Here is a 12,487-nt window from a genome sequence, read left to right on the forward strand (position 1 = left end):
GGTTATAGACAGGACTACCAGGTAGTAATGAGGCTATATACAGGGAGTACGAGGTAGTAATGAGGTTATATACAGGAGTACCAGGTAGTAATGAGGTTATATACAGTAGTACCAGGTAGTAATGAGGTTATATACAAGAGTACCAGGTAGTAATGAGGCTATATACAGGAGTACCAGGTAGTAATGAGGCTATATACAGGAGTACCAGGTAGTAATGAGGCCTTTTACAGGGAGTACCAGGTAGTAATGAGGCTATATACAGGAGTACCAGGTACTAATGATGCTATATACAGGAGTACCAGGGAGTAATTAGGTTATATACAGGAATACCAGGTAGTAATGAGACTATATACAGGAGTGCCAGGTAGTAATGAGACTATATACAGGAGTACCAGGTAGTAATGAGGCTATATACAGTAGTACCAGGTAGTAATGAGACTATATACAGGAGTACCAGGTAGTAATGAGGTTATATACAGGACTACCAGGTAGTAATGAGGCTATATACAGGGAGTACGAGGTAGTAATGAGGTTATATACAGGAGTACCAGGTAGTAATGAGGTTATATACAGTAGTACCAGGTAGTAATGAGGTTATATACAAGAGTACCAGGTAGTAATGAGGCTATATACAGGAGTACCAGGTAGTAATGAGGCTATATACAGGAGTACCAGGTAGTAATGAGGCTATATAAAGAGTACCAGGTAGTAATGAGGCCTTTTACAGGGAGTACCAGGTAGTAATGAGGCTATATACAGGAGTACCAGGTACTAATGATGCTATATACAGGAGTACCAGGTAGTAATGAGGTTATATACAGGAGTACCAGGTAGTAATGACATTATATACAGGAGTACCAGGTAGTAATGAGACTATATACAGGAGTACCAGGTAGTAATGAGACTATATACAGGAGTACCAGGTAGTAATGAGGTTATATACAGGACTACCAGGTAGTAATGAGACTATATACAGGAGTACCAGGTAGTAATGAGACTATATACAGGAGTACCAGGTAGTAATGAGGTTATATACAGGAGTACCAGGTAGTAATGAGGCCTTATACAGGAGTACCAGGTAGTAATGAGGCTATATTCAGTAGTACCAGGTAGTAATGAGGTTATATACAAGAGTACCAGGTAGTAATGAGGCTATATACAGGAGTACCAGGTAGTAATGAGGTTATATACAGGAGTACCAGGTAGTAATGAGGCTATATACAGGAGTACCAGGTAGTAATGAGGTTATATACAGGACTACCAGGTAGTAATGAGACTATATACAGGAGTACCAGGTAGTAATGAGACTATATACAGGAGTACCAGGTAGTAATGAGGTTATATACAGGAGTACCAGGTAGTAATGAGGCCTTATACAGGAGTACCAGGTAGTAATGAGGCTATATTCAGTAGTACCAGGTAGTAATGAGGTTATATACAAGAGTACCAGGTAGTAATGATGTTATATACAGGAGTACCAGGTAGTAATGAGGCTATATACAGTAGTACCAGGTAGTAATGAGGCTATATACAGGAGTACCAGGTAGTAATGAAGTAATATACAGTAGTACCAGGTAGTAATGAGGTTATATACAGGAGTACCAGGTAGTAATGAGACTATATACAGGAGTACCAGGTAGTAATGAGGTTATATACAGGACTACCAGGTAGTAATGAGACTATATACAGGAGTACCAGGTAGTAATGAGGCTATATACAGGAGTACCAGGTAGTAATGAAGTAATATACAGGAGTACCAGGTAGTAATGAGGTTATATACAGGAGTACCAGGTAGTAATGCGACTATATACAGGGAGTACGAGGTAGTAATGAGGTTATATACAGGAGTACCAGGTAGTAATGAGGTTATATACAGTAGTACCAGGTAGTAATGAGGTTATATACAAGAGTACCAGGTAGTAATGAGGCTATATACAGGAGTACCAGGTAGTAATGAGGCTATATACAGGAGTACCAGGTAGTAATGAGGCTATATAAAGAGTACCAGGTAGTAATGAGGCCTTTTACAGGGAGTACCAGGTAGTAATGAGGCTATATACAGGAGTACCAGGTACTAATGATGCTATATACAGGAGTACCAGGTAGTAATGAGGTTATATACAGGAGTACCAGGTAGTAATGACGTTATATACAGGAGTACCAGGTAGTAATGAGACTATATACAGGAGTACCAGGTAGTAATGAGACTATATACAGGAGTACCAGGTAGTAATGAGGTTATATACAGGAGTACCAGGTAGTAATGAGGCCTTATACAGGAGTACCAGGTAGTAATGAGGCTATATTCAGTAGTACCAGGTAGTAATGAGGTTATATACAAGAGTACCAGGTAGTAATGATGTTACATACAGGAGTACCAGGTAGTAATGAGGCTATATACAGGAGTACCAGGTAGTAATGAGGTTATATACAGGACTACCAGGTAGTAATGAGACTATATACAGGAGTACCAGGTAGTAATGAGGCTATATACAGGAGTACCAGGTAGTAATGAGGTTATATACAGGAGTACCAGGTAGTAATGAGGCCTTATACAGGAGTACCAGGTAGTAATGATGCTATATTCAGTAGTACCAGGTAGTAATGAGGTTATATACAAGAGTACCAGGTAGTAATGATGTTATATACAGGAGTACCAGGTAGTAATGAGGCTATATACAGTAGTACCAGGTAGTAATGAGGCTATATACCGGAGTAACAGGTAGTAATGAAGTAATATACAGTAGTACCAGGTAGTAATGAGGTTATATACAGGAGTACCAGGTAGTAATGAGACTATATACAGGAGTACCAGGTAGTAATGAGGTTATATACAGGACTACCAGGTAGTAATGAGACTATATACAGGAGTACCAGGTAGTAATGAGGCTATATACAGGAGTACCAGGTAGTAATGAAGTAATATACAGGAGTACCAGGTAGTAATGAGGTTATATACAGGAGTACCAGGTAGTAATGTGACTATATACAGGGAGTACCAGGTAGTAATGAGGCTATATACAGGGAGTACCAGGTAGTAATGAGGTGATATACAGGAGTACCAGGTAGTAATGAGACTATATACAGGAGTACCAGGTAGTAATGAGACTATATACAGGAGTACCAGGTAGTAATGAGGCCATATACAGTAGTACCAGGTAGTAAGGAGGTTATATACAGGAGTACCAGGTAGTAATGAGGTTATATACAGGAGTACCAGGTAGTAATGAGGTTATATACAGGAGTACCAGGTAGTAATGAGACTATATACAGGAGTACCAGGTAGTAATGAGGCTATATACAGGAGTACCAGGTAGTAATGAGGCTATATACAGGAGTACCAGGTAGTAATGAGGCTATATACAGGAGTACCAGGTAGTAATGAGACTATATACAGGAGTACCAGGTAGTAATGAGACTATATACAGGAGTACCAGGTAGTAATGAGGCTATATACAGGAGTACCAGGTAGTAATGAGGCCTTATACAGGGACTATCAGGTAGTAATGAGGTTATAGACAGGACTACCAGGTAGTAATGAGGCCTTTTACAGGGAGTACCAGGTAGTAATGAGGCTATATACAGGAGTACCAGGTACTAATGATGCTATATACAGGAGTACCAGGGAGTAATTAGGTTATATACAGGAATACCAGGTAGTAATGAGACTATATACAGGAGTGCCAGGTAGTAATGAGACTATATACAGGAGTACCAGGTAGTAATGAGGTTATATACAGTAGTACCAGGTAGTAATGAGACTATATACAGGAGTACCAGGTAGTAATGAGGTTATATACAGGAGTACCAGGTAGTAATGAGGCCTTATACAGGGAGTACCAGGTAGTAATGAGGCTATATTCCAGTCTGTCTACACTGCTGCCACAGATCTGTTACCTTCCCTTTCCTGGTTTATCACCCCCTCCCTCCCTCCCTCCCTCCCTCCCTCTCTCTCTCTCTCTCTCTCTCTCTTCCTCCCTCCCTCCCTCCCTCCCTCCTGAATTCTCTCTCCCTCCAGACCCCCACGGTCCGTCGTTCACCGTTGGGAAGGCGGTGTGGCTGCTGTGGGGTCTGGTGTTCAACAACTCTGTCCCGGTTCAGAACCCTAAAGGCACCACCAGTAAGTTCATAGTGTCGGTGTGGGCCTTCTTCGCCGTCATCTTCCTGGCCTCCTACACAGCCAACCTGGCTGCCTTCATGATCCAGGAGGAGTTTGTTGACCAGGTCACGGGACTGTCTGACAATAAGGTAAAGGACTCTGTCTGTGGGTGTCTGTGTCTGTCTGTGTGTGTCTGTTGGTGTCTGTCTGTGTCTGTGTGTGTTTGTGATTGTGTCTGTGTGTGTCTGTTTGTGTCTGTTTGTGTCTGTTTGTGTTTGTGTTTGTGTCTGTGTGTGTGTGTGTGTGTGTGTGTGTGTGTGTGTGTGTGTGTGTGTGTGTGTGTGTGTGTGTGTGTGTGTGTGTGTGTGTGTGTGTGTGTGTGTGTGTGCCTGTGGGTGTCTGTGTCTGTGTGTGTCAGACAGATGTAGTTGACCTGGTCTCGTTGATGATGAGTTGACATGATGCTGTCAGACAGATGTAGTTGACCTGGTCTCGTTGATGATGAGTTGACATGATGTTGTCAGACAGATGTAGTTGACCTGGTCTCGTTGATGATGAGTTGACATGATGCTGTCAGACAGATGTAGTTGACCTGGTCTCGTTGATGATGAGTTGACATGATGCTATCAGACAGATGTAGTTGACCTGGTCTCGTTGATGATGAGTTGACATGATGCTGTCAGACAGATGTAGTTGACCTGGTCTCGTTGATGATGAGTTGACATGATGCTGTCAGACAGATGTAGTTGACCTGGTCTCGTTGATGATGAGTTGACATGATGCTGTCAGACAGATGTAGTTGACCTGGTCTCGTTGATGATGAGTTGCTTTTAGTGATGAGTGTTGTCTTTTTATTGGTCTCATTTGTTATTGGCTGCAAATCATATTTCATTAAGGTAATATTAATATCTCTCTCTCTCCTTCCCTCTCTCTCTCTCTCTCTCTCCTTCCCTCTCCCTTCTTCTCTCACTCTCTCTCTCTCCCTCTCTCTCACTCTCTCTCTCTCTCCCTCTCACTCACTCTCTCACTCTCCCTCTCACTCTCTCCCTCCTTCCCTCTCCCTTCTTCTCTCTCACTCTCTCTCTCTCTTCCTCGCACTCTCTCTCTGTCTCTCTCCCCCCTCTCTCTCTCTCTCCCTCTTCCCCCCCCTCCCCTCCCCTCCCTCTCTCTCTACTCCTCTCTCTTGCTCTCTCTCCACCTCTGTCTCCCTCTCTCTCTACCCCTTTCTCTCTCTCCCCCCCTCTCCCCCCCCTCTCTCTCTCCCCCCCCTCTCTCTCTGCCCCCCCCCTCTCTCCCCCCCCTCTCTCTCTGCCCCCCCTCTCTCCCCCCCCTCTCTCTCTGCCCCCCCCTCTCTCTCCTCCCCCCCCTCTCTCTCTGTCCCCCCCCTCTCTCTCTGTCCCCCCCCTCTCTCTGTCCCGCCCCCTCTCTCTCTGTCCCCCCCCTCTCTCTCTGTCCTCCCCCCTCTCTCTCCCCCCCCTCTCTCTCTGTCCCCCCCCCTCTCTCCCCCCCTCTCTCTCTGCCCCCCCTCTCTCCCCCCCCCTCTCTCTCTGCCCCCCCCTCTCCCCTCCCCCCCTCCCCCCCCCTCTCTCCCCCCCCCTCTCTCTCTGCCCCCCCCTCTCTCTCTCTGTCCCCCCCCCCTCTCTCCCCTCCCCCCCTCTCCCCCCCCCTCTCTCTCCTCCCCCCCTCTCTCTGTCCCTCCCCCCCCCCCCCCCCTCTCTCTCCTCCCCCCCTCTCTCTGTCCCCCCCCCTCTCTCCCCCCCCCTCTCTCCTCTCCAGTTCCAGAACCCATATGCATACTCCCCTCCATTTCGTTTTGGGACGGTTCCTAACGGTTCAACAGAGAGGAACATCAGGAAGAATTATCCCGACATGCACGAGTACCTGGTGAAATATCACCAAGGAGGAGTGCAGGATGCACTGGTCAGCCTCAAAGCAGGGTACGACACACACCCTGACCCCTGACCCCTGACCCCTAACCCCTATCCCCTAGTCTTTAGGTTGTCCTCCCAGCTGGAGATGTTTATGTGGTGTTTAGGGGAAAGTCTTTAGGTTGTCCTCCCAGCTGGAGATGTTTATGTGGTGTTTAGGGGAAAGTCTTTAGGTTGTCCTCCCAGCTGGAGATGTTTATGTGCTGTTTAGGGGAAAGTCTTTAGGTTGTCCTCCCAGCTGGAGATGTTTATGTGGTGTTTAGGGGATAGTACCAGTGGGCAGTGACGGCGTTATCGTCTGACGGTCCTCTTCCCAGTGGGCAGTGACGGCGTTATCGTCTGACGGTCCTCTTCCCAGTGGGCAGTGACGGCATTATGATCTGACGGTCCTCTTCCCAGTGGGCAGTGACGGCGTTATCATCTGACGGTCCTCTTCCCAGTGGGCAGTGACGGCGTAATCGTCTGACGGTCCTCTTCCCAGTGGGCAGTGACGGCGTTATCGTCTGACGGTCCTCTTCCCAGTGGGCAGTGACGGCATTATGATCTGACGGTCCTCTTCCCAGTGGGCAGTGACGGCGTTATCGTCTGACGGTCCTCTTCCCAGTGGGCAGTGACGGCGTTATCATCTGACGGTCCTCTTCCCAGTGGGCAGTGACGCCGTTATCATCTGAATCACTGAAGCTCCACAATGGAAGTGTTGGTGGTTTTAAGCTCTCGGCCTTTGAATCTGTTCAGGTTGAAGAGTCAGCCGTCTGTTCCGTACAGGATTTTGGACTCCCCGAGGCAGATTTCCACCTTTGAGTTGGAGGAATGACAGTGATGAAAATTGAAAACAGGATGGGTGTCCACTGCACCACTGTTCCTGAGCACCGTAGCTGACGTCATGCAGCAGTCCCGGTGTTATGGTCAATTTGTCAGGATAGAATCAGTGACGTCATGCAGCAGTCCCGGTGTTATGGTCAATTTGTCAGGATAGAATCAGTGACGTCATGCAGCAGTCCCGGTGTTATGGTCAATTTGTCAGGATAGAATCAGTGACGTCATGCAGCAGTCCCGGTGTTATGGTCAATTTGTCAGGATAGAATCAGTGACGTCATGCAGCAGTCCCGGTGTTATGGTCAATTTGTCAGGATAGAATCAGTGACGTCATGCAGCAGTCCCGGTGTTATGGTCAATTTGTCAGGATAGAATCAGTGACGTCATGCAGCAGTCCCGGTGTTATGGTCAATTTGTCAGGATAGAATCAGTGACGTCATGCAGCAGTCCCGGTGTTATGGTCAATTTGTCAGGATAGAATCAGAGACGTCATGCAGCAGTCCCGGTGTTATGGTCAATTTGTCAGGATAGAATCAGTGACGTCATGCAGCAGTCCCGGTGTTATGGTCAATTTGTCAGGATAGAATCAGTGACGTCATGCAGCAGTCCCGGTGTTATGGTCAATTTGTCAGGATAGAATCAGTGACGTCATGCAGCAGTCCCGGTGTTATGGTCAATTTGTCAGGATAGAATCAGTGACGTCATGCAGCAGTCCCGGTGTTATGGTCAATTTGTCAGGATAGAATCAGTGACGTCATGCAGCAGTCCCGGTGTTATGGTCAATTTGTCAGGATAGAATCAGTGACGTCATGCAGCAGTCCCGGTGTTATGGTCAATTTGTCAGGATAGAATCAGTGACGTCATGCAGCAGTCCCGGTGTTATGGTCAATTTGTCAGGATAGAATCAGTGACGTCATGCAGCAGTCCCGGTGTTATGGTCAATTTGTCAGGATAGAATCAGTGACGTCATGCAGCAGTCCCGGTGTTATGGTCAATTTGTCAGGATAGAATCAGTGACGTCATGCAGCAGTCCCGGTGTTATGGTCAATTTGTCAGGATAGAATCAGTGACGTCATGCAGCAGTCCCGGTGTTATGGTCAATTTGTCAGGATAGAATCAGAGACGTCATGCAGCAGTCCCGGTGTTATGGTCAATTTGTCAGGATAGAATCAGTGACGTCATGCAGCAGTCCCGGTGTTATGGTCAATTTGTCAGGATAGAATCAGTGACGTCATGCAGCAGTCCCGGTGTTATGGTCAATTTGTCAGGATAGAATCAGTGACGTCATGCAGCAGTCCCGGTGTTATGGTCAATTTGTCAGGATAGAATCAGTGACGTCATGCAGCAGTCCCGGTGTTATGGTCAATTTGTCAGGATAGAATCAGTGACGTCATGCAGCAGTCCCGGTGTTATGGTCAATTTGTCAGGATAGAATCAGAGACGTCATGCAGCAGTCCCGGTGTTATGGTCAATTTGTCAGGATAGAATCAGTGACGTCATGCAGCAGTCCCGGTGTTATGGTCAATTTGTCAGGATAGAATCAGTGACGTCATGCAGCAGTCCCGGTGTTATGGTCAATTTGTCAGGATAGAATCAGAGACGTCATGCAGCAGTCCCGGTGTTATGGTCAATTTGTCAGGATAGAATCAGTGACGTCATGCAGCAGTCCCGGTGTTATGGTCAATTTGTCAGGATAGAATCAGAGACGTCATGCAGCAGTCCCGGTGTTATGGTCAATTTGTCAGGATAGAATCAGTGACGTCATGCAGCAGTCCCGGTGTTATGGTCAATTTGTCAGGATAGAATCAGTGACGTCATGCAGCAGTCCCGGTGTTATGGTCAATTTGTCAGGATAGAATCAGTGACGTCATGCAGCAGTCCCGGTGTTATGGTCAATTTGTCAGGATAGAATCAGTGACGTCATGCAGCAGTCCCGGTGTTATGGTCAATTTGTCAGGATAGAATCAGTGACGTCATGCAGCAGTCCCGGTGTTATGGTCAATTTGTCAGGATAGAATCAGAGACGTCATGCAGCAGTCCCGGTGTTATGGTCAATTTGTCAGGATAGAATCAGTGACGTCATGCAGCAGTCCCGGTGTTATGGTCAATTTGTCAGGATAGAATCAGTGACGTCATGCAGCAGTCCCGGTGTTATGGTCAATTTGTCAGGATAGAATCAGAGACGTCATGCAGCAGTCCCGGTGTTATGGTCAATTTGTCAGGATAGAATCAGTGACGTCATGCAGCAGTCCCGGTGTTATGGTCAATTTGTCAGGATAGAATCAGAGACGTCATGCAGCAGTCCCGGTGTTATGGTCAATTTGTCAGGATAGAATCAGTGACGTCATGCAGCAGTCCCGGTGTTATGGTCAATTTGTCAGGATAGAATCAGTGACGTCATGCAGCAGTCCCGGTGTTATGGTCAATTTGTCAGGATAGAATCAGTGACGTCATGCAGCAGTCCCGGTGTTATGGTCAATTTGTCAGGATAGAATCAGTGACGTCATGCAGCAGTCCCGGTGTTATGGTCAATTTGTCAGGATAGAATCAGTGACGTCATGCAGCAGTCCCGGTGTTATGGTCAATTTGTCAGGATAGAATCAGAGACGTCATGCAGCAGTCCCGGTGTTATGGTCAATTTGTCAGGATAGAATCAGAGACGTCATGCAGCAGTCCCGGTGTTATGGTCAATTTGTCAGGATAGAATCAGTGACGTCATGCAGCAGTCCCGGTGTTATGGTCAATTTGTCAGGATAGAATCAGAGACGTCATGCAGCAGTCCCGGTGTTATGGTCAATTTGTCAGGATAGAATCAGAGACGTCATGCAGCAGTCCCGGTGTTATGGTCAATTTGTCAGGATAGAATCAGTGACGTCATGCAGCAGTCCCGGTGTTATGGTCAATTTGTCAGGATAGAATCAGTGACGTCATGCAGCAGTCCCGGTGTTATGGTCAATTTGTCAGGATAGAATCAGTGACGTCATGCAGCAGTCCCGGTGTTATGGTCAATTTGTCAGGATAGAATCAGTGACGTCATGCAGCAGTCCCGGTGTTATGGTCAATTTGTCAGGATAGAATCAGAGACGTCATGCAGCAGTCCCGGTGTTATGGTCAATTTGTCAGGATAGAATCAGTGACGTCATGCAGCAGTCCCGGTGTTATGGTCAATTTGTCAGGATAGAATCAGTGACGTCATGCAGCAGTCCCGGTGTTATGGTCAATTTGTCAGGATAGAATCAGTGACGTCATGCAGCAGTCCCGGTGTTATGGTCAATTTGTCAGGATAGAATCAGTGACGTCATGCAGCAGTCCCGGTGTTATGGTCAATTTGTCAGGATAGAATCAGTGACGTCATGCAGCAGTCCCGGTGTTATGGTCAATTTGTCAGGATAGAATCAGTGACGTCATGCAGCAGTCCCGGTGTTATGGTCAATTTGTCAGGATAGAATCAGTGACGTCATGCAGCAGTCCCGGTGTTATGGTCAATTTGTCAGGATAGAATCAGTGACGTCATGCAGCAGTCCCGGTGTTATGGTCAATTTGTCAGGATAGAATCAGTGACGTCATGCAGCAGTCCCGGTGTTATGGTCAATTTGTCAGGATAGAATCAGTGACGTCATGCAGCAGTCCCGGTGTTATGGTCAATTTGTCAGGATAGAATCAGAGGCACGATGGTTCACAGAGTCAAAGGCTATGAAGGCCTTGTGTCTATGAAGGTCTTGTGTCTATGAAGGCCTGGTGTCTGTAATGTACAGTAGTTCATTTTGCTCCTGGTGTTTTTCCTGCAGTTGTCGTGCTGTGAAGATCCTGTCCTCTGGCTGGGGGGAAAAGCCACACTGAGATTCTGGGAGGATTTCTTCTGACGGGGGAAAGGAGTCGGTTGGCCAGTATGAGGGCCTGTGTGAGGGCCAGTATGAGGGCCAGTATGAGGGCCAGTATGAGGGCCAGTGTGAGGGCCAGTATGAGGGCCAGTATGAGGGCCAGTGTGAGGGCCAGTATGAGGGCCAGTGGTTTCCTGGTGGTGGACAGAAGGGAGATGTAGTTCCCACAGTCTGCTTTGTCCCATTTTTAACGTCCTGCGTGTAGGGGGCAGGATTTTCGTTTTTGGCTAGAAAACGTACCCATTTGAAACTGCCTATCTCCCAGGCCCAGGAACTAGAATATGCATATAATTGACAGCTTAGGATAGAAAACACTCTTAACGTTTCCAAAACGGTCAAAATATTGTCTGTGAGTATAACGGAACTGATATTGCAGGCAAAAACCTGAGGAAAATCAAACCAGGAAGTGCTGTTTTTTCCTGAAAGCTCTTCTGTTCCATTGGATGCCTTGCCTCCATTTAAAGTGTTATCAACCCGATTCCTTTTCCTATGGCTTCCTCAAGGTGTCAACAGTCATTAGACATAGTTTCGGGCTTTTATTTTGAAAAATGAGCGAGAAAGATAACATAGCTGGGTGTTCGCAGACTTTTGCTTGCGCAACAGAGTGAGGCAGCCATTTTTATTTTTTATTTTTTTACCTTTATTTAACTAGGCAAGTCAGTTATGAACAAATAAATTCTTATTTTCAATGACGGCCTAGGAACAGTGGGTTAACTGCCTGTTCAGGGGCAGAACGACAGATTTGTACCTTGTCAGCTCGGGGGTTTGAACTTGCAACCTTACTAGTCCAACACTCTAACCACTAGGCTACCCTGCCACCTCTCTCCCTCTCCTATTGAAAAAGCTACAGTCCCTTTTGATATATTATCGATTCTATATTTTATATTTTAAAAACAACCTGAGGATTGATTATAAAAAACGTTTGACATGTTTCTGTGGACATTACGGATACTATTTGGAATTTTCGTCTGCGATGTCGTGATCGCTCGAGCTTGTGGATTACTGAACATAACGCGCCAAACAAATGGAGGTATTTTGGATATAAAAATAATCTTTACGGAACAAAAGGAACATTTATTGTGTAACTGGGAGTCTCGTGAGTGCAAACATCCGAAGATCATCAAAGGTAAGCAATTTAATTTTTGCTTTTCTGACTTTCGTGACCAATCTACTTGGCTGCTAGCTGTTTGTAATGTTTTGTCTACTGAGATGTTCTTACATAAACGGTTGTTATGATTTCGCCGAAAACCTTTATTGAAATCTGACACCCCAGGTGGATTAACAACAAGCTAAACTGTGTTTTGCTATATTGCACTTGTGGTTTCATGAAAATGTAATATTTTTACTAATTTAATTTGAATTTGGCGCTCTGCAATTCAGCGTGTGTTGATGAAAATGATCCCGCTAACGGGATGGGTGCGTCAAGAAGTTTAACCAATTAGTGCACCCCTGAGTTCTGCAGGCATTTCCTCCTAATCCCAGATCTTCAGGAGCAGGGCTTGTATGTGTTGTAGGAGCACTGGTCCGCCTTCCTTCAGGATTTCAGCTGGAATTTCATCTGGCCGTTGTTGTTCCCCTTCTAAAGGATGGCATCTTGCACCTCCTGCAGGTTAGGTGGTCCTCCCATGTCCTCCTGCAGGTTAGGTGGTTCTCGCAAGTCCTCCTGCAGGTTAGGTGGGTCTCCCTTGTCCTCCTGCAGGTTAGATGGTTCTCCCATGTCCTCCTACAGGTTAGGTGGGTCTCCCATGTCCTCCTGCAGGCCA

General features: G+C 46.4%; 1 protein-coding gene across 1 annotated transcript in view; it reads left to right on the forward strand.

The window, feature by feature from the left end:
* The window catches only part of LOC118940215 (glutamate receptor ionotropic, NMDA 2A), a 196,699-nt gene that overhangs the window by 151,846 nt on the left and 32,366 nt on the right, over nucleotides 1-12,487 (forward strand). Inside the window, exons 14-15 of the mRNA XM_090194736.1 lie at nucleotides 4,019-4,248; nucleotides 5,876-6,036. Coding sequence (XP_090050862.1) covers nucleotides 4,019-4,248; nucleotides 5,876-6,036 — 391 coding nt within the window. The remainder of the gene's footprint in view (nucleotides 1-4,018; nucleotides 4,249-5,875; nucleotides 6,037-12,487) is intronic.

This window comes from Oncorhynchus mykiss, chromosome 13 (assembly GCF_057628025.1).
Source record: "Oncorhynchus mykiss isolate SJ-2025 chromosome 13, ASM5762802v1, whole genome shotgun sequence".
In the NCBI taxonomy this organism is placed as follows: Eukaryota; Metazoa; Chordata; class Actinopteri; order Salmoniformes; family Salmonidae; genus Oncorhynchus; species Oncorhynchus mykiss.